The following is a 21,945-nucleotide window of genomic DNA, read 5'->3' as shown; positions in this document are numbered from 1 at the left end:
TATTTTAACTGCTCATATTTTAATTAGAAAATTTATTAAGTATAATTGTCTTTTTATTTTAAATAATATTTTTTTATTCGATAAAATTTTATTAATATAATCCGTAATTTTATTTTTAAAAAATAATTTATAAATATTTAATAACGATAGTAAATTGATAACTTTTTATTTTTAATCTTAAATTGATAAAAAACCATTTTTATGGGTAAAAACGGGAAACTATTAACATCGCATGGGTGTTTCAGGAAGAGTAAAAACAAAACAAATAGAGACGTGAGGTCGCACATCAACAACATTTAACTAAAGATTTTCCAAATCTTTAAAAAGTACTGTCTTTATTTTATTGTAAGTACAGTATTGCTAAATGGTCCGCTATCTATAATTTAATAAATATATGTAAAAGTAAAGTAGATGGCTATGCCAATAATAGCTTTTGGATTATTCCTTTTAGATGGCTTTTCCCAAATGGTAACTTCTCTGAGGATCAAATAGCTAATAGTTTACATGTAAAGAAAAATATTTTGACCCGATTCATATAGATTTATAATATATAATAATTATATTTATTTATATAATAAATTTGTATAAATTTAATTTAAATAAAAATTATTTGTTATCTAATTATTGCAAGTGGGGCAATAATAAAATACGACAAGATAAAAATTTTAAAAATAGTTTGAATTTAATTTTTTAAATCGGAGTTAATTATATTAAAAAGAAATTTAGAGAAAAGATGAAAGGAAAGTGGCAAAAAATATAACACAGTATTTATTATTTCTTTTCAAAAATATATAATAAAAAATACTTTTAAAGTTTAATGCTTAACTTCACCCATCCACTTATTAAAAAATTTCAACTCAGCTCATCTTCAATTTTTTATTTTATTTAGCCTGAAAATTTTAAAAATATTTTTAAAATTTAGACGAGATGTTGATAGACGATATATTATTTTAATATAAATTAAATTATAAATTTTAAAATAAAAATAAATAAAATTATGTAATATTTTTTATTTTTTAATTAATAATTATATTTTATTTATTATATTATTTTTTTAATATTCTAATTAAATTTTAAAATATTAGAAATAAAGTGTAAAAGATAAAAAAAATTATAAAAAAATTTAAATCAATCAAACTGAACTGAATTGGATCGAATCGAATCAAATCGATTCTATTTGATTTGATTTCTGATGAAAATTGATTCGGTTTGATTTTTATAAATATTAAAATTTTAATTTTTAATTTATTCGATTCAGTTTAATTTTGAATTGAACCGATCGAATGTTCACCAAACGGACGGATCAAAGAAAAGCTCTCAATTTCCTTTTATAAAAATTTATTTAAATTATTTTTCTATAAAATGAATTATTGGAGACAACATATATTCTGATCAAATTATATCCTTGGCAGTCTGTGAAGTAGATAACTTGATCTTTGGCTTCGTTTATTCACTTTTGCTCTTGCGTACTGAATTTTCTTTTTAATTTTCCGATCATTTGTGATCATTAAAGTTTTTGGGTTTCTGCGATTTCTTTAATTTGAACTTGATATATCAGTAAATAGCCTAATTTGAGATCATGACCTAAACAGGTGGTTGACTAAGATAAACCTTAAAATTATTTAATCTGGGTAGCTTAGCCATGATTATTGAAATAAAAGATTCTGTTGATATATGGCTCAGATGATGCAAAGAAAACTGAACACTTGCTTGTACTTGATGAGCTAAAGAAAGACTGCAATTATTCAAAGCAGATTTAATGGATGAAGGGTCTTTTGATCCTGTGGTTGAGGGATGTGAATGTGTTTTCCATACAGCATCTCCATTTTATTTATCTGCAACTGATCCCCAGGTAAATCTCCTCTTAGTTGTGATTTAGTTTTAGAGTCTTTTAATATGTGATGTTGTCAAAAGTTTCAATTTTCAAGTAGTAACCAAAATGGAAATCCCTTAAATACTCGCAGATATTTTCAAGTGATAATTTAAACAAGTTTATCAACCAATGAGTTTATTCGAATATGAGCACCTTCTTGTTTTTTTTTAATTGTTTTTTTTTTATTAATACCCCCATTGATATTTTTCCTTTTTTCCTCTTCAGGCAGAACTTATTGATCCTGCATTGAAGGGAACACTTAACGTTCTTAGATCATGTACTAAAGTTCCTTCTATCAAAAGAGTGGTCATAACATCATCCATGGCAGCAGTTGCATTCAATGGGAAACCTCTTGCTCCTGATGTAATAATTGATGAGACATGGTTTTCGGATCCTGATTTTTGTGAGAAATCAAAGGTATATAGAAGCACTGACTTCTTATTACAACAGCATATTTCTAAAAGCTTTTTCAGTTAATGCTGCCCGAAACGATGTTTATGCAATATAAGTTAGCAAATCTTGTTACATGAACTGTGGAACCTCTGTCCTATAATTTTTTGTTCTGAAAATATGTAAAAATTCTCTCGTTTTTCCTTTCACTTTTCTTTGGCTTGGTTGTGTTGCATGTTTTATGCATTGTAGCATGCAGACCAGAAACCATTGTCTGTACATGTTCAACAAATTGTCTTGTTTCTTGTCAGTTATGGTACATGCTTTCAAAAACCTTAGCAGAAGAAGCTGCTTGGAAGTTTACAAAAGAGAATGGAATAGACATGGTTACAATAAATCCAGGATTGGTGATTGGTCCTCTCTTACAGCCAACACTTAATACTAGCTCAGAGTCTGTTCTGAAACTTATAAATGGTAATTTTTCATCTATTTTCTTCTCCTTGCTTGAAATGTTTTATAAATTTATACTGCCAGGTTTTTCAAAGGTTTTATCCCTGTATAATCTTTATGTGTGGCTAATATTTAATAAAATGCAAATTCCTGTGAGAATTTCCAGACCTACTATGCTTTTGGCACAAAATCCACGATGGCTCAATCCTAATGACTTGATAGAAGCTTGAGTTAAACACAACAAGAAGGAAAAACATATTAGACACTCAGCTCAACAACGTACTGAGTCTCAATCTCAAAATAGTTGAGGTCAAACATAAGAAAGATATTAGAATAAGTCAGAAAATTGAAAAGAGAAATTTACTAATTAGTCCTTATGTTATGTGAAAATTTATTAATTGGATCCTCAATTTTGAAAAATATATTAAAACATCCATAACATTTTAAATCTACTAATTAGTGCTTCTGTTAGTTTTAGCTTTTAAGTGTTTTACTATTTAGTCCCTGTGATTTGGAAAAACTCATTTGTTGGTTGTTTGATTTTATAACCTACTAATTAGTTCTTCTGTATTGAAGGCATTTTAGATTTATTTGCAATACGTAGTGGTCAAAATTAATAAAAGAACTTATTAGTAGAAATTTTAAAATATAAGAAATGTTTTAATATATTTTTCAAAACTGGGAGATTAACTAATGTGTTTTTTCATATTAAAGACTAAATAGTAATTTTTCAATTGAAAATTGCTTGAAAACTAAGAACTCAACATGTTTTACTGCTCTTAAAAAAGAAAACTATTACGAATCCCTGAGATTCCTTAATTCTATCAGAATGTAAGTGCCTAATTATTACTTTATATATTTTGCTGGCAATTATTTGTGATGCAAGCAGTTGAGATGTTTTGATGCAGGAGTAGAAAAATATCCAAATACAACATTCAGATGGGTTGATGTCAGAGATGTTGCCAATGCACACATTTATGCCTTTGAGAATTCTTCAGCTTCTGGAAGATATTGTTTAGTTGGGTCAGTTGTACACTCTTCTGAGACTCTGGAGATTTTGCACAAACTTTTCCCTGAACTCAAGCTTCCTAAAGAGTAAGTTTCTTAGATAACATACATCATTCCATTTTACCCATTGTCTACATAACGGACAGAGATGAGCTTGTATCCATTTTTATCGATTGCAGATGCGCAGATGACAAGCCAACCTCGACCAAATATCAAGTATCCAAAAAGAAAGTAGAGAGTCTAGGCGTCAAGTTTACTCCTCTCGACGTAAGTTTGAAGGACACTGTTGAAAGCTTGAGGGAGAAGAACTTAGTTAGCTTTTGACTTGGATTATTTTACATGCTAGACAGAAACCTGCAATTTATTTTATTTAGTCATTGTTGCTGGCCACAGTTGAGGCCTTCATGTTTAGGAAGTAAGCACCAGGGGTGATGTACCTGCAGCTGGAAACAATATTAATTTATACTAGACAAAAGGCTTCTTTAAACCTTTGACAAATTTCCAATTGTTGATTAAACTCATAACAATATTTTTTTGATAGTATTAGAGACATCAGCAGAGGCGATCCACTTGTCATTGGGAGAGTAACGAGCAATGGTTCAAGGAATGATAATTATAAGCCTTCCAAATTTTGATAGTACTAGAGACATCAGCAGAGGCGATCCACTCGCCACTGGGAGAGTAACGAGCAATGGTGGCTTGAGAACCATAATCTCATAGATGGAGATATCAAGTGGTATGGGAGTTGAGGATGAGAACTAACCGGTTGGGAGAGGATTGACATTTAAAGAGTAAATTGAGATTTTTAAAGGAAATGAAGATTTGATTGAGAACGAAAATGGCATTTTTAGAGGAATCAATTGCTAACCATGGTTTTAGAGATGATTTACATTTGTAGAGAAAATGGAGATTTGATCAATGGAGTTGTGTTGTGTAAGAGGAGAAAGGTGAATAGGCGATGAGTAAAGATGAGTGACTGTGTGTAACAGGAAAATCTGTTAATTGATGGATAAAAAAATTGTTAAAGGCATTTTGCTTTTATATTAATTTATCCATTTAGTTAAGAGATAAATATGATAACGAGGGATAAACACATTAATAGTAATAAAAACTCAAAATGAAACTATTTATTATGATAAACTCAAAGATTTGAGCTTAACAGGGGCAGCAAGCTTTTTGGGATGATCCAATCTCAGCTTGTAGAGCATCTTCTCTTATCAAATTCTTCAAGTTCATATTCTGTGCTTTTGTCTATATTTCCAGGGAACCAAACAGAAAAATGAATAATTAAAAAAATTGCTTTGTCTATTATTATATAATCTAGATGACTATATGACAAACAGAATCAACATCATTCATCTGACATGTTTGTTTGTGGACCAATCTAACAACTTCATCATAATTCTACAACAATGATAATTGACCAAATTATTATCGTCGGTTCATATAAGATTTTCATTTTAGTAAATCTTTGAGAAAATGGAGTTGCACGGTAGTTAATGAGAGAAGAAGAGAATGAATAGAGAAGGAAAAGTAGTATGTGTAACAGGAGGGTCAGGTTACGTAGCATCATGGCTGGTCAAGTTCTTGCTCCATCATGGATATACAGTGAAAGCCACTGTTCTTGCTTTTTTTTCTTTCCTTTTTTTTTTTTGAGGGATACAGGATTTGACCATTGTAGAAATTATTGTGCATGATGTTGTTCTTGCTTAGCAGATGTGAAGATGAGAAGCCTTTTGCATTAAAATATGAGGTTTCAAGGGAGAAAACTAAGAGTTTAGGCATCAACTTCATTCCCTTGGAGGTGAGTGTTGTGGACACCATTGAATGTCTGAAAGACAAGGGCTTTCTTGGTGTCTGAATCTTATGTTATTTTGAAGTAGAAGTAATGCAGATAATGAAATCTGTATATGGCCGATGGTTTAGTAGTATCTATTACTTTTATTTAATATTTATAAATAATATAAAAAATTTAAAATAATATAATTATTTATTCAAATAATTTTTAATCATTTATTTTTTAATCGTTACTATTTTTTATTAATTTTATTAATTTTCAGATATTTATTTAATTAATTAGTAAAATAAATGATAATTGAGAGTAAAAGTTTTATTAAGGATATTTTAGTCCATTGTTATGTATTTGCTGGTAGTAAAATGATATTTTTTTAACATAGTTAAATATCACTGAAAAATTACAATTGACTCCCTGATATTTAATAAAATCTATATTTTAATTTTTATAATTTTAAATTTAATCCATTAAATTTTATTTGATTAATAAAATAATTTTTTAATTTAAACTTTATATTTTTAATTGAAATTAACCTCTATATTTTTATATAGATTGGTCTCTAAATATTATAATTATTAATAAGTCCTTATATTTATAAATTAATTTATTTTTATTAAATTTTAATATTTTACATATAAAAATAATAAAATAAAGAAAAAATTAATATTTTTTTAATTAATAAAAAATCATTAAAAAAATTAGACAATAAAAAACCTGTTTGGACTTGAATTTGAATGTTTATATCAAAATTCTTGATTTAATTTTTATTTTATTAATTTATTTTTAAAAATAAAATATTAAATTTAATAAACATGTGAGATTAATTTAAAAAAATATATAAATATTTATTTATAAATAATTATAATATTTAAGAATAAATTTATGATAATATAAAAATAAATTATTATTAAAGGAACTATTTTATTATAAAATAAAATTTTTTAATTAAATTTATAAATATCTAAACTAAATTATATATTTTATAAAATTTTAAAAATTAAAATATAATTTATTATAATTCAAAATTATTTTTAATTAATTTTTAAATGTCACATTAATCTTTATTAAAAATATTATTAACAGATAAAAAAACCTCATTTTATTAATGGAATAAAATTACATATCTTACAAATTAAACTATAGAATTTTAATTAAAAAATATTAAATCACTAATTAATTTGACTTCAAAAAAAAAAAATAAATCACTAATTAATTTTTTATAATTACCTTTTTTTATATAAAATAAGCCTGCAGTTTTACAAATTAATTAGGTTCTTTCATATTATAATACTAATTTTTAATAATAAATATTATTTTTAATTAAAATAATAATATTTTTTAATATTATTTTAATTAAAAATAATATTTAAAAATTATAGAAATTATATCTTATTAATGAATATTGTAATACGGTAGAATCTATGTACTCTTTAATAAAAAAAATTGCAGACTTATTTGAAAAAAAAAATATTAAAATTATTTAGAAAAATACTTATTTCCATTAATTTTTAGATTCCTCCAAAAAAAAAAATGTAAAAGTAATTTTCTCATATTTGAGCCCGAAGAACTGGCAAATCTGATTCGCCTACTAATCTCCCTCGAATCCTTTCTCTTGCTCAATCTCATTCTTCCACAAAGACAAAGCAGCGGCTTCAAATGCCGATCTTATTAATTCAGCTCTTCGGCCTGTGTTTGCAGTCATTATGTGGGTTTATACCGCCTCCAAATCCAGCTCAATGCTTTCTGGGATTGCCGGTATTTTGCTTGAATCGGGTTTTTTTTTTGGCTTTCTGAGGTACTGTTGGTGGCAGCTCCGTCAGAGTTGCTGGTGGTTCCACTTTCTATTTTTATTTTATTATTGATTTCTTTTTGTAAACCATATTGTGATGTTAGGTGAGATTATTAAATAAATAATTTACCAGTAGCTATCCAGATTTTAAGCAGGGGACTGTGACTTGGCTGTAAATTACCTAGTCTTTAGCACTTTTTTGGAAAAAAAAAATCTTTGGCATCTATTTTGCTTGCAAAGATTAGACCTTTGTTAGAGCTAATTCAAAGAAAAAATGAGTGGAGAAGGAAAGGTGGTCTGTGTGACAGGAGGGTCTGGTTACATAGCCTCCTGGCTAATCAAATTCTTGCTTCAAAGAGCTTACACTGTCAAGGCCACTGTTCGTAATCCAAGTAAATCCCTCCCTATCCGTCTCTTTTTTTCCTACAAGCTCAGTTGGGTCATTGGTGAATCTTAATTTCTTTGAATGAGGGTTTGATTTTATAGTGACTTTGGTTGTGGCTGTGCGGCTGTGGATCTAATCTTTTATGTTTTACTTCTGGTTTTGACTTCATTTTATACAATTTCATGGGTATTTAATTGCTTATAGCACTTTTTTATGTGGTTTTGTTGATTACTGATAATTTTATATCCTGCTGTTTGCTTGTTAAGAATGAATTGAATCAGCCCTCACTTCGATTGAGTAGCTAAATGACTTAAACTTTTCATGTATCATTATTTTGAACACCAAGCAAGGACGATGGAAAGAAAGCAAGATACTAGCATATGAGTAAAATTTTACTAAACTGATGTGAAATCTTAAATTAGTTTGCTTGTTTTAGTGTTTCTTTAACTTTCAATGTTCTCATTGGACTCATACTTCAGTTCATTGAATCTGTATTCTGTACCCCAGATGATCTGAAGAAAACTGCACACTTGCTTGCACTTGAGGGAGCCAAGGAAAGGCTTCACTTGCTCAAAGCTGATTTATTGGAAGAAGGATCTTTTGATGCTGCAGTTGATGGTTGTGAAGCTGTTTTCCACACAGCTTCCCCTGTATCTCTTCAAGCCAATGCGGATCCTCAGGTCCATCATCTTTGACAACCTTTTCACTGCCTTTATATGTGATAGAGTTCCTCACTTTGGACCTAAACTGCAATTTCTGACTGTTCTGTTGTCATTTGGCATTACATTTTCTCATATTTCTCTATAATAACTTGTGCACTATCTGTGTTATTTGATTATGTTGACGTAACTACTGCTTGATAGGCTTAGTGTCATATAAGATGTAACCGATTGCCGCTGGCTATTTTGATGTGTCAGGCAGAACTAGTTGATCCTGCAGTGCAGGGAACACTAAATGTTCTTCGATCTTGTGCAAAAGTTCCTTCTATCAAGAGAGTGATTATAACATCTTCATTTGCTTCTCTTCCATACAATGGAAAAACTCTGGCCCCTGATGTAGTTGTTGATGAGACTTGGTTTTCAGATCCAGCTGTTTGTGCAGAACAGAAGGTTTGTCTTCTATTACAATGCCACTCGTTATCTTTTGGCCCTGAAATTAATTGCCTAACCCTCCGTTTGGAATTAAGAATTTCACCAAAATCCAATTCAATTGATTTTTTTTTCTATCAATTCTTTTTTTCTATCAATTTTTTTTTAATTTAAAAAATTGTCATTTTAAAAGAGGTCAAATTCTTGCATAATTTTGTAAGAATTTATTTGAATTCTTTTCTTGCAAGATGAATCACCCTAAACAAGGGGTAAAGGGTAAAAGAAGATGAAAAAGGGATATCTGACCGTGATGGTTTGTCCTTGAGCATATCAATCTTGATTACTTCTAATTTAGCCATCCCAATTGGATGGTTGTGATGATACAATGAAATCAACTTGATTTTATATCTTTAACTGTTTTGTTTATGAGATAATTTGGTCTTTTCTTTCTCCAGCTCTGGTATCAACTTGGGAAAACGTTAGCTGAGCAGGCTGCTTGGGAATTTGCAAAAAACAAGAAGATGGATTTTGTTACAATACATCCAGTGTTTGTCCTTGGTCCTCTTTTGCAGCCAACTATTAATAGCTCTATCGAGATACTTTTCAATCTCATAAATGGTGTGCTCCACCAACATAAGACGACATGTCCATTTGATTACCAAATATCTTGAAACTTTAGCATTAATTTAATCACACAATATTACATGATTTATCATGAAACAATAGGTTGATTTTGTTTTTTGGGTAGGAGGAGCTCAAGAGTATCCTGATGCATATTATAGATCCATCGATGTGAGAGATGTTGCTTATGCACATATTCAGGCTTTGGAGATTCCTTCAGCTAGTGGCAGATATTGTTTAATTGAAAGCAATGTTCACTTCTCTGAGGTTCTGAAGATTGTGCAGCAACATTATCCTACATTGCACCTTCCAAAAAAGTATGGTTTTTTAATAATTTTGCATGCTCATGTTGGACCAGCTATATGAATGGCTAAGTTTTATAATTATTTGGATTACTGAGAAATAGTTGTTTTGAATGATTAATTTAATCATGGAATATCATCTGAGTTGCAGATGTGGCTCCGGATTGAATTACTTAACGAAGTATGAGGTATCCAAGAAAAAAGCGAAAACTTTGGGTATTGACTTCATTCCTTTGGTGGTTAGTTTGAAGGACACTATTGAAAGCTTGAAGGAGAAGGGCTTCCTCAGCATTTGATTTTAGCTGTTGGATAAAAAACAAAGCAAATATTACATTGGCCTTTTAGGTTCATTGGCTTTAGCTTCCTATTGGTGCCCTTTGTCTTTATTTGAAAAAAGTGGACCAATACAATTTGTAAAATATATAACAATTTGTATACAACTGAATCAATTGGTAGATATTACATTGGCCTTTTAGGTTCATTGGTAGATAAAGTTCATTTCAGGTATGATTTTTAAGGAAGTTATTAATTTTTTTTAGAGAGATTTATAATTTAATCTTTAGATATTATCATTATTTACAAATTAGCCTCTGTATTTTTAAAAATGGATTAAAACACCCCTCACTTTTACATCCGTTAACTATACAGTCCTTTTATCCATTTTAACTTTTAGTTCAACGAGCAAATATTAAAATATCTTTATTTTCCTTCCTTTATTATTCTTTCAATCGCTGCCTCCTTTTATTTTCTTCGGCAACTCCTTCTCAAGCCCGTCTTCTTTCCCCTTTTTTTCTCTCTTCTTCAGCAACTTCTTTCAATTGCTTTCTTCTTTTTTGTTTTGATCACGGAGAATCTTCTGTTTGGAAGGAACGAGACCCGCTTTTATGATCTTAAAGGATCTTCCAAATCACGATATGATATGATCTTAATTCTAGTGGGAGCAATAAAGTTCTATTAGATCAGAACTTAATTGAAGCAATGCCAACTTCTCCTATTTTTGTTGGAAACAAGGCAAAACGGTTACTGGAGAGAGCTGTCTGGAGTGATACTTCTTTTCTTGCAGTAAGTACCAAACTGTCTTAGAGTATATGGTTTGAGAGAATGGGTGGTTGTAAAACATCTGAAATACCTTCTGCAGCTTGTCTAGCGTTAAAATACAAAAAGAATTCAGGAAAGTAATGACTGCATACTTTCTGATGGTCCCAGATCAGTATAGTAGAAATCTGTCTGATTTTGATTCGTATGTAGAGGGATTAGCTAATAGTTGAAGGGTATTTTGGGATTTAAAAAGTTCTTCACTCTTTTGACTAAATTTTTAACAGAAAAATAAGTTAAAAATAAACAAAATAACTATTTAATTAATAAAGATAAAAGTGATGCATGCAAAACCGATTTATTTACCATGATTTATAAATAATGACAATATTTAAGAATGAAATAGTAAATCTCTTTTTTCTTTATCATCTGATTTGAGGCCTCATTCCAAAGAACAAGACACAAGAAAAAGAAAATGAGTAATCCACCAACTCAAATTTAATTCAGCCTTTTCAAAGTTTATTAAGATTTCATAGCCAATTCATTTAATGCTCTATCTGATTTCTGGTTCCAGTGATATACTCTTACAAAATTCATCTAAAATTCAGTGCTCTTACATATTCTGGCACCACAATTTATACAAAAACTGATTTCTCAGGAAAAAATGGAAAATAATGTTATTTGCATTGAATGAACAAATGATTAGCATAATAGCAAAACTACTTAAAATCAGAGAAATTAGAAACAAAAAAGCAGCACAGATGAGTCTGGGCATCGCATGTTGGATGATCAAAACAGAGTTCTCGAGTGAGAATTTAGATCCTGAAATACGCAGGCCTGCAGCAAGTCATTCGAAGAAGTGTGCAAAACTCCCATCATTCAGCTTCATTTCTGCGGAAGGCCACACACATTAATAGCAGTTCTTTCAAGGCGAATTTACCCAGAAATCACATTTTGTTTTCAGAATAAATGGTTTTCTCCACCTTTGCATTTGACATTGAAAAAACTTGAATAAGTACCAAATAATTAAGATATACTGCTGATTTAATTTACAAAGGAATAGTGCATGTGAAGAGAAATTGACATATGACAATCACCTTCAGCACAATCAATTTTCATCCTAATTTAGAAGATTAATCAAAGTAATTGCAGCAATAACATCTTTTCCACGTCCTCTACTAACTTCTGCACATAGAGTCAAAATTAATCAGTTATATCCATGAAAAGAATGAAGGCAGAATTACATTAAAAAATAAATAAAAATGATGGTTAGAAGAATGACCTGCCAATGCAATTAAAATCTCTTTGAATTTGTTTCCCACTTCCCAATTTATTAGAATTTCAGGTGCGTAAAAAACAAATAAATGATTCCTCTAGCTTGATGAGCCTGTATATGTGGGAAAACAGGGTTAAAATTTTATCATAAAGCAAATAAATTCTCAATTATAAAAAAGAAAAATAAAAGAAAAAATTGGTACTGTGTATATTGATCTTGATTGTAAAGAAATAATGACAAAAGGATACTTACGAATTCAAAAGTAATACATTGCTCATTTTGGAAGAGATACATCCAGCACTTCAAAAATTATCCTTCATTGATCTGTGTAAATAGAATCATAGAGTGAAGATTTTCTCATGTAAGTTCAATTTGCAAATTGGAGAGAAAAAGCACCAACTTACCGAAACTTCATCATCCAGTAGATAGCGGCCCTTCCTTTGAATTGTTCGGTCATCAACTTCAATATTTGGAATGTGTGAAATGAAAGCCCAATCCGCACCCTTTTTATTTCCACATCTTTTCTTCAATTGGGGACAGTCATCGATATCCAATTTTCGTAAAGAGGTGAGGGAACGCATCTCTTGAGGCAGACACTTTAATGCCGGACAAAATTTAATGGTTAGTCTTTGAAGACAAGTGAGATTCCGCAGTCCATCCGGAGGTAGAGATTCGAGCTCTTCATTGCCCATAATCTTCAGGATCTTCAATTTAGAGAGAGGAGGAATGATTGAGGAAGAAGAAGAGATTGACGGCGTGAATATTTGGTGCACAAGTTGTGGGCTTGCGTACCGCAAATATAGTAATTCATCGAGAGATGGAAACTGAGGGATGGAGGTCAAATTAGGGCAGTTCTTACAATAGAAATTTGAAAGACAAGGAAATTGGAGTAGCTCAAGAGCTGTTGAATCATCCCTCTTCTTCTGCCATCCTTTCAGCTTAGGACAATGTTCTAGCCTGAGAGACTTTAGGGATGGAAAGAATGATGTTCGTTGTCCCTCAATCTCCATGTATTCTAAATTATCTAATACCCTAATCTCTAGATATTGAAGAGAAGGGATTTGATCCATTGGTGGGAGATGCTGACATCTCTTGCAATAACATATACAGAGATTGACAAGATTCGTGGGGGCAGAGAACCAACTTGGGAACCTCCTGCCTCCATAGCTATGCACATGTAACTCTTTAAGACTGGGATGTGGTTGGAATGCCATTTCATCTCTATCAACATTTGAATCTTCCCAATTTAATTCCAATGATTGAAGGAGTGGCTTCTCTTTCAAATTAACATTTACAATCTCATTATCCACACATCCCAGATTTCTAATTACAAGACGTCCCCTCAAATTGTTAAGTTTATTCAATTCATTTATTTTTCCAACATCCTTTGAGGAAATATGCCATTTTGCCACTACGAACACTGACAAAGTCTGAAGTGAAGTCAACTGCCCAAGCCCACTTGGCATATGAGTCAAAGAGTAACAACCTTCACAATATAAATGCCTAAGATTCACAAGCTTTTTAATATCTTTGGGCAATTCTTTGAGCTCCTGACAATTAGAGACATTTAATACTTGTAAATTCAGCAAATCCGTAATAGAATTTGGAATTGCCCTAAGTTCCACATTCCAAGAAACATCAAGATATCTTAGATGTTTTAGCATTTTTATACAACTATCCACCTTCCCAATGCTACAATAACTCATATCATATGCACGCAAGCACCATAAGTTTTTATGAATAAACAGCTCATCGTAATCATGTTTCCCAAGCAAAAGAAATGATCGTAGTCTTTTTGCATTATTAAGAATTTCTTGTGGTGCAACATCCAAATTCAATGCTACATGACGGATTTTCTCATCAATATTTGGTGCATCAGAATTTACTAGCTGGATCCTTGTCCCACCCACTGTGGTTGCGAGATCATGCATTAAATCATGCATTTTACAGCTTTTGACATTTCCAAATTTATCTCTTTTCACCTCTTGAAAAAATGACCTCCACCACAGTTTCATAAAATATTGAAGCCCAATATTTTCAAGACAATCACTCGTACTTGGTGAATCAATAAACCCTTGTGCAATCCAAAGATGGATTAATGTTTTCACATCAATCACATAATCTTTTGGATATAATGCGCAGTATGCAAAACAATACTTCAAATGTGATGGGAGATTATCATAACTTAGCTTCAGTGTTGGCATAATATCATTATCATCTTGACTTATTTTTGAGAGTTCATTTCTTAAAAAGAGCGGCCACTCAGTTTCTGGACTTTTTGCCTACAAGAGACCTGCGATAGTTTTTATAGCAAGAGGAACTCCACAACATTTCTTCAAAATCTCCTCTCCAATCTCTCTTGCATTTGCATTTTTTGGCACCTGCCCCTCAAGTGCTACACGCAAAAACAAAAACCAAGACTCATCCGGAGACAACCCTTCCAAAACATGTGGTGCCATTGTGCTAGGTATATCTGCCACCTTTTTAGAGCGAGTGGTTATTAATATCTTACTTCCACTAGAGCCACCTACTAATAATCTCTTTAAATTCTGCCATTGTTCTCTATTCTCATTCCACACATCATCTAGAACAAGCAGATATTTCTTTCCATCAATAATTCTTCCAAGTTGAGATTTCAGTGCTTCTAACTCAAGATCTTCTGGTTTCTTCTCTGTTGCAGACTCTAGAATCTTTCTAACAATCATTTTCACATTAAAAGGATCTGAAACACACACCCATATTCTTCGCTCAAATGAATTCTTAATCAGTTCATCATTGAATATGATTTGAGCAAGAGTCGTCTTCCCTAACCCTCCAATTCCAACGATTGAGAGAATTGAAACACTTTCTTCACTATTGGATAATACAAGTTCTGTAATTGCATTTTTGTCACCCTCTCTCCCAATAACCACTTCAGGTAAAGAGGACTCAGTTTGATCCCTCCATACAATCCTCTCCTGATCAGTTCGAACCTCTAAATTAAAGTTTCTATCACCTTGAATATCAGCTAGACTCTCCCTAATCACCTTAATTTTATGACCCATTTTAAAACCATAAACAAGTTGATTTGAAGACGAAAAGAAGAGACTTACCTCCTTTGTCATTCTATTTCCAGTCATCACTCGGCGCCTTAGAGCTTCAGTGGCGAAGTCATCTATCAAGTCATCAGCATCATAAACAACTTCTTCTAGCCTCTCAAGCCAGCCTTTCACTTGACGGTTAAGTTTCTGCTGCTCCTCAGCATCCAGAAGAACATTGCGAATACTAGAAACTGTGGCGTCAAGTTTCTTAAGCTCACCTTTGACGCCCCACCACAATCCGATCTCATCAAGGGCTCGAGAACCCAGCTTGGTAATGATATTTCCGACAACGTTAGAGAGAACTCCGTCAGCCATTTTGGGTGTTTTGGTTTGATTGTAAAAGGATGAAATGTTGCTGTGAAGAAGAAGATGGTGACAACAAATGACTAATATTTATAAGACAACAACAGACTGTAATTTCATTTGAAGTCTAAGTGTCAAAGTCCACGGCGTGCATCACATTGATAAAGAAGTAATCGGTGGCAGCTAAGCTAAAGTCGTACTACTGTCTATTTTCTTTATCCATGGAAATGCTATTGCATGAAAAGTCTGAATCAACTTTCCATTAAAATCGTAATAAACTCAAATTATTTTTTTAAACAAATAAAACCTTTAGTTTTATCACAGAAAACAATTTACTACGAGTGTGATTGTCACATAAATATTTTTTTTATATTAAAGCAATTAAATAATAATTTTTTATAATTAAATAAAAAAAGAAACTGAAAGAAATAATTTTTAGAAATCTTACTCCAAAAATGAGAGCCAAGAAAAAGAAATTACGACGATGGAGAGAAGTCAAGAAGAGCATTAGATAGACATGAAGAAATATATACGTATTTATTGAAAAATAGTTTTTTTTTTTTTTTGAAATGAGTACTGGAAGATTGGAATCTGAGATCTCTAAGATTTTATATGGATGCACTTACCACCATGCTAAACCTGTGAGTGCTTATTAAAAAATAGTTTGAATTGTGATATTTAAACACATTATAATAAGAGATAAAAATAAAAGTCTAAATCTCTTTTTGTATTTATTGAAAAATTTTAATTTAGTGCATTTCAAATATTTTATTTAAATTAGTTCATAGTTTCAATTTAAATTTAATTTAGCTCAAATTAAAATTAGACGTCACTGGCAGATAAAAAAAAAGAATAAAAGGGGAATAATACCTCTTTCTAAGAATAAGTTTTCCTAAAACATTGTAAAATCCTATTTTCTGGATCTCAGATTATCAGATTCAATTTTAAATCGAATCAATTGAATGCTTATTGCTAATGACAGATTTAAGGAAACTATTAGAAGACTAACACTCTGAATTTTTTTTTCAATCAATTCTTTTATTTACCATGAAAAATTCTAAATTTTTTTAATTTGAAATTCGTTTTATCAAATTATATATTTTGTTATAAAAATTTATTTAAATTATTTTTCTATAAAATGAATTATTGGAGACAAGTCTGAATGAATTTATTAAATGTGATATAGATGATCCAAAGAAAACAGACCATTTGGTTGCACTAGATGGAGCAAAGGAAAGGCTTCATCTGTTGAAAGCAAATTTAGTAGAAGAAGGATCTTTTGATGCTGTAGTTGATGGATGTGAAGCAGTTTTTCATACTGTAATATTTTCTGTTACTCATCCACAGGTTCTTTTCTCATCCCTTTTATCTCCTTAAATCTTATTCACAAATTAAAACTCAAAAGTGATTAAAGTTCTATTTCAGTCCTCTAATTATTGGGAAAGTTCAATTTAGTCCTTTTTAAACTTTTTGTTTAAATTACCTTAGGATTTTTAAAAAATAAAGAATATCAAGAAATTGAGCTTCTTCATATTGAGGAGTGTAGTCCAAAAATCATGAAATATTTTAGCACTTCTAGGCTAATTTGGAAAAAAGTGGAAGATGGACTAAATTGGACTTTCCTAACAAGTACAAGGATAAAATTAGTATTTATCAAAAGTTGAAGTTTGAAAAAAATTACTATTTCATTATGCGTGTGGGTCAGTCCAACCTTCTTTATTCACGACCTGAAATATGCAATATTGGGCCCCTCATCAATTTCTATTTGCAGAGAAAATAGAGATTGAGTGACTGAGTGTGCAACGAAAAATTTGTTAATTGATCGACAAAAAATTTGTTAAAGGCATTTTGCTTCTATATTAATTTAATTAGCAGCTCACTCTATATAGATGATCTCTATTTATGTGTTTTTTATTTTCAAAAAGAAAATATTTTTTAAGACAATAATATATTTTTTATTTTTTAATTGTAATATAAAAATAAAAGATGTTAAAAAATTTATATATAATAATGCAAATAAAATCTTTAAATTTTAAAAACATGACATACTCTTTTCAAAAATAAATTATTTTTCTTAAAAATAATTTAATTTTTTTATTATGAAAATACATTCATTAATTAATTTTTCTGAATATTTCAAACAATAATAAAATATATAGATTTTAATGATTTAAAATTAACCGAATTAAAATATACAGTAACCAATTCATAGTAGGATCTGTTTCTGTAATGAAATCATGATTCAAAACTATAATCGAATTAAAATTAAATAGAATCTACTAAAATTATTATTAAATTGAATTAGAATCATGTCTCTTATATAAGAAAGTGAAAGTTACAAAATTAATTTAAAATTATAGGCAAATTCAAAAAGTATTATGAATTTATTCAAACATAGAGTATTTGAGATCTGATGGTAAATATATATACATAGAATTGAATTAAAAAAGCAAGTAGACGTTTTTTTTCTTTTATAATGGGTGAGTGATATTGTCTTAATCTCTTTCACAGATATGATCATTGAGGATGAATTTGCAAAAAAAGAGATGGGTGGTGGTTATGGATAATTTTTTCAATACTTAAATTAGTAATGATCTCTAAAAAACTCACTTTTATGATCTAAGTAATTGTTAATGTAAAAGATTCACCTATTAATCAATATTTTTCTTTTTGGCAAGAGAGAGAATTTTATTAATTAAGAGTAGAATTAGGAAAAACTTAGGATAATAACATCTTAAGTTGTTATATATTATAGTTTTCACATAGAACATATTAATCAAAAGAATAATGTATAAATATTTATTTAAAGAGTTACAGTAAAAGTATGCCTGGAATACAAGGCATCATAAAAAATTTATTACAAGCGACATTTTAAGTAATTAATTTAGTTCCAACTTATGAAACAAATATTGCATCTCTAATCTCCATCAATTATCTAGTTTGATAAATTTAGGAATTTTATAAACCAAATAGCTAACTCCTTAGCGAATCTTGTTAGGTTATTTTTGTAGTTGAGGTAGTGTAGACCAATCGACTAGTTTGATGGATTTAGGAATTTTGTAAACAAAATAGCTGATTCCTTAGCGATTCTTGTTAGGTTATTTTTGTAATCGACTTAATATAGACCAAATCTTGAAGTATAATCAATATTCCATTTAAAGTTGTCTAAATATGACTATGCAAAGTATCTTTTGATGTTAACATTGTATTCTCTGCAAAAACCAACCATCATTAGAGACTTTAATTAAGAGTTTCCATAACTTTTATATTAAGATTTTGAAGTTCAGACTTACTTGAGAGATCCCAAAGTATTCCACATATGCTTTTAATAATAGTCTATCCTGAATTCATCTTTAAATGCTTTCTCAATGGGTTGGTTTTCATCATTAAGATTGTCAACTCTAAGATAACATAAAAAAACACAAAAATTAATTAAAAAAATGAAACTATATTTAAAAAACTAACATTCCTACATTAGAAATGTATTAACCACTTACCATTCTTAGTAATATAAATTTTTTGATTGTTATATCTATCTTTCGTGTAATTCAATAAATGTCATATGCCTTTCGGATAAATATAAAGTCAAGGTGAGTAAGCCTGCAAATTTGAGTACTATGTTAATCATATATCCATGAATATATAATCCATCTGTTTATTATAATTTTTGTTTTAATTTTTTTAGTATACTAACCAGTGGACCAATAAGATTGTCATCATAATCATAAGCTGCATGGAAAAAGAAAAATAATATGTTCATTAGTTAAACATTCTACAAGAAAAAAAAATATGAAAAAAATTAGAAGTAGACATTAATTTACGAGTTTCAGTGATGTTACTGTCGGTTTTGTATCTTATACGATATAAATCAATTGAAACATTTGGTTTTGCATAATAGGAACTATAGTATTGTAATCTAGTAAAATCATATGATCCTCTAAGTAATTCAGTTTCTTCATTGGTAAAATTAAGCAATTTGTCTCCAACTAAATTTTGCATACCAACTATAAGTTAAAGGATCCATCCATCTAGAAAATACAAAATAAATGTCCTTATTAAATAAAACTTATGCATATGATAAAGACTTAATTTGCTAGGTTAATTTGAAATAAAGACTCACAATCCAAATATGAAATTGAGAGCTATTCTGGATGCTTCTATATCAGTTCTTCTATTGGAGAGAGACTCAAACCAGAAGGTGAAAAGCGTTATTCCAATCTTGCCTTGTTGAATTGTCTATAAATTTAATAAAATAATAAGCTCAAATTTCTAAACATATTTATCAGAGAAAGAAAATATAACATAAATTGTATCTATAAATATACCTAGTAATTTTTTCTATATAATTGTATAGCTTCAGAACGAGAAAGTAGCAAATGGTGAGCAACTATATAAGGTTCAGTGGCTGAATTTCCAGCACGACATTGATTATTCATCCAAAATGAGCATCGACCAGGGGCAAAAAGTCCATCATCATAGGCGAATCCACTAAGAGCCCATAGTTCATTAAAAGTAATATAATACTTTACTTGATTATCAAATCTTTTAAAGAGAAGATCAGCATATTCACGGAAATCTTCTCTGTAAATAATTTATATAATTATTCAATAGCATATTTGCTACTCAAATGAGAAAATAATTATTGACTTAAAATTTATGATTTGAAAATATACACTTACACAATACTATGATGTATTTATCCTCTAGAGCCGGAGGAATATCCCAATGAAAAATAATAACAAAAAGTTATAGACTTGAAATTTTTTAAAATGAAAAAAATCTTTTTAAAATGAAAGAAATAAGATTTTTGATATGATTTAGTTACAGTTAGTCAAGTCTGCCATTATATATATATATATATACATATATATATATATATATATATATATATATATATAGTGTTCAAGTCTTTTAAAAGAAAAAAAAAGAAGAGATAATTAACTCCTTGTTTTATAGTTTCATTAATAACTATACTGTAGAATTCAATCCCTTCTTCATTTACTCCTTCTCGTCCTCTTCCACCTAAATATTTAAATTAAACGTAAAATAAAAGAGAATTATATTGAAAAAGCGGTTAATTAATTGATAAAAAAGATTAATTATTTTTGAAATAATTAAAATACTATTAAATATATAATATTATTTAATTATTAAATTATGTTAAATTAATGTTTATGTACCAAAACTTTTAAAAATAAATAGTTTAGTTTATAAATTTTAATTTTATAAAAATAAAATATTATTTTAATGAAATAACTTTTAATTTGACAGAAATATAATAAAAAACTAAACTGTAAAATTTAAAAAATAAAAAAAATGTATGTTTTAATTGGATATAAAAATAATTTATCCATTTAAAAAATATTTTCACCTACCATTGTGTTTCACGTACGGATAAGGAAGTAATGATGCAATGTGGGGATTAAAAAGTGGTTAGTTAATTAATTTTTTAATTAAGAGTTGAGTTGTTTGGTTAATTTCATTTAATTTCTAGCTTAGTGACATTGAACGAATTAAATTCAGAATTACTATGCATTCTGACTTAATTTAATGGTAAATTTATTAGAATAAATCTGAGAGATTTTCGGTTCTGCTCTTCTGATTGTCAATTAAAAAAAAAAACTTAAAATCATTTGAAATATCGAATATTTATTAATAAAAATTATAGTTATATATTTATTTTTTTTAATAGTATAATTTACTTTCTTTCATGAGATTTTTGTTTTATTGTCTGAAGTTTCCAATATTTAAAAAATTTGTAAAAGTAAAATGCAGTTTTAGTAACATAATTAAACTACTTTTAAATAAAATTACTTGCTTTGTTTACAGAGAAATTCATTTCTAGATTTTAAAAGTTATGTACCTTTGAACTTTTCCCTGGGTTGATGTTTTGATGCAGGAGCAGAAAAATATCCAAATACAACATTCAGATGGGTTGATGTCAGAGATGTTGCCAATGCACACATTTATGCCTTTGAGAATTCTTCAGCTTCTGGAAGATATTGTTTAGTTGGGTCAGTTGTACACTCTACTGAGGCTGTGGAGATTTTGCACAAACTTTTCCCTGAACTCAAGCTTCCTAAAGAGTAAGTTTCTTAGATAACATACATCATTCCATTTTACCCATTGTCTACATAACGGTCAGAGATGAGCTTGTATCCATTTGTATCGATTGCAGATGCGCAGATGACAAGCCACACTCGACGAAATATCAAGTATCCAAAAAGAGAGCGGAGAGTCTAGGCGTCAAGTTTACTCCTCTCGACGTAAGTTTGAAGGACACTGTTGAAAGTTTGAAGGAGAAGAACTTAGTTAGCTTTTGACTTGGATTATTTTACATGCTAGTCAGAAACCTGCAACTTATTTTATTTAGTCATTGTTGCTGGCCACAGTTGAGGCCTTCATGTTTCTGAAGTAAGCAAGGGTGATGTACCTGCAGCTGAAAAAAATATTAGTTTATACTAGGCAAAAGGCTTCTTTAAATCTTTGACAAATTTCCAATTGGCAGAGTAACGAGCAATGGTTCAAGAAATGATAATTATAAGCCTTC

The 21,945-nt window shown here is 29.6% G+C and overlaps 4 protein-coding genes and 1 pseudogene across 10 annotated transcripts in view; 3 read left to right on the top strand and 2 right to left on the bottom strand.

Moving 5' to 3' along the window:
- Nucleotides 1-1,403: 1,403 nt before the first annotated feature.
- LOC110607851 (phenylacetaldehyde reductase-like) lies at nt 1,404-21,825 on the top strand. Of its 3 annotated transcripts, none has more exons than XM_043958408.1 (5): nt 1,404-1,852; nt 2,099-2,290; nt 2,575-2,737; nt 3,628-3,808; nt 3,901-4,219. In XM_043958408.1, exons 1-5 carry the CDS (start codon nt 1,760-1,762, stop codon nt 4,043-4,045), a joined length of 774 nt encoding a protein of 257 aa, XP_043814343.1. In that variant the 5' UTR covers nt 1,404-1,759; the 3' UTR covers nt 4,046-4,219. The 3 variants fall into 3 exon arrangements, with proteins under 3 accessions (XP_043814343.1, XP_043814345.1, XP_043814344.1); XM_043958410.1 differs by lacking the exon at nt 3,901-4,219 and adding an exon at nt 21,574-21,825 and having other exon boundaries at nt 1,721-1,852; XM_043958409.1 differs by lacking the exons at nt 3,628-3,808; nt 3,901-4,219 and adding exons at nt 21,295-21,481; nt 21,574-21,823 and having other exon boundaries at nt 1,723-1,852.
- Nucleotides 7,040-10,188, top strand: LOC110607850 (phenylacetaldehyde reductase). Of its 5 annotated transcripts, none has more exons than XM_043958400.1 (6): nt 7,040-7,271; nt 8,198-8,370; nt 8,608-8,799; nt 9,234-9,396; nt 9,527-9,716; nt 9,853-10,188. In XM_043958400.1, exons 1-6 carry the CDS (start codon nt 7,220-7,222, stop codon nt 9,995-9,997), a joined length of 915 nt encoding a protein of 304 aa, XP_043814335.1. In that variant the 5' UTR covers nt 7,040-7,219; the 3' UTR covers nt 9,998-10,188. The 5 variants fall into 5 exon arrangements, with proteins under 5 accessions (XP_043814335.1, XP_043814334.1, XP_021602706.2 ...); XM_043958399.1 differs by lacking the exon at nt 7,040-7,271 and adding an exon at nt 7,324-7,697 and having other exon boundaries at nt 9,530-9,716; XM_021747014.2 differs by lacking the exon at nt 7,040-7,271 and adding an exon at nt 7,326-7,697.
- Nucleotides 7,309-21,945, top strand: part of LOC110607845 — a 32,106-nt pseudogene continuing 17,469 nt past the window's right edge.
- LOC110607847 (putative disease resistance protein RGA3) overlaps nt 11,329-21,945 on the bottom strand; it is a 47,732-nt gene continuing 37,115 nt past the window's right edge. Inside the window, exons 4-6 of the mRNA XM_043958379.1 lie at nt 12,019-12,123; nt 11,834-11,921; nt 11,329-11,627 (exon numbers count right to left, since the gene is read on the bottom strand). The gene's annotated coding sequence lies outside the window, so the exon portion shown is untranslated. The remainder of the gene's footprint in view (nt 11,628-11,833; nt 11,922-12,018; nt 12,124-21,945) is intronic.
- On the bottom strand, nt 14,160-15,631 carry LOC122724054 (putative disease resistance protein RGA3). Its single transcript, XM_043958394.1, has one exon. It carries the CDS (start codon nt 15,405-15,407, stop codon nt 14,295-14,297), a length of 1,113 nt encoding a protein of 370 aa, XP_043814329.1. The 5' UTR covers nt 15,408-15,631; the 3' UTR covers nt 14,160-14,294.

This window comes from Manihot esculenta, chromosome 7 (assembly GCF_001659605.2).
Source record: "Manihot esculenta cultivar AM560-2 chromosome 7, M.esculenta_v8, whole genome shotgun sequence".
NCBI classification, from domain to species: domain Eukaryota; kingdom Viridiplantae; phylum Streptophyta; class Magnoliopsida; order Malpighiales; family Euphorbiaceae; genus Manihot; species Manihot esculenta.
Note: the sequence above shows the minus strand (reverse complement) of the source record. Positions and strands in the feature narration are given on the sequence as shown.

Bases quoted from the DNA above. Each gene is read 5' to 3' on its own strand.
- LOC122724054 (XM_043958394.1), bottom strand. From the start codon at position 15,407: ATGGCTGACGGAGTTCTCTCTAACGTTGTCGGAAATATCATTACCAAG.
- LOC110607851 (XM_043958409.1), top strand. From the start codon at position 1,760: ATGGATGAAGGGTCTTTTGATCCTGTGGTTGAGGGATGTGAATGTGTT. The intron at 1,853-2,098 runs GTAAATCTCCTC...TTTCCTCTTCAG, and splicing joins TATCTGCAACTGATCCCCAG to GCAGAACTTATTGATCCTGC. The intron at 21,482-21,573 runs GTAAGTTTCTTA...TATCGATTGCAG, and splicing joins GAACTCAAGCTTCCTAAAGA to ATGCGCAGATGACAAGCCAC.
- LOC110607850 (XM_021747014.2), top strand. From the start codon at position 7,580: ATGAGTGGAGAAGGAAAGGTGGTCTGTGTGACAGGAGGGTCTGGTTAC. The intron at 7,698-8,197 runs GTAAATCCCTCC...TCTGTACCCCAG, and splicing joins GGCCACTGTTCGTAATCCAA to ATGATCTGAAGAAAACTGCA. The intron at 9,397-9,526 runs GTGTGCTCCACC...TTTTTTGGGTAG, and splicing joins ACTTTTCAATCTCATAAATG to GAGGAGCTCAAGAGTATCCT.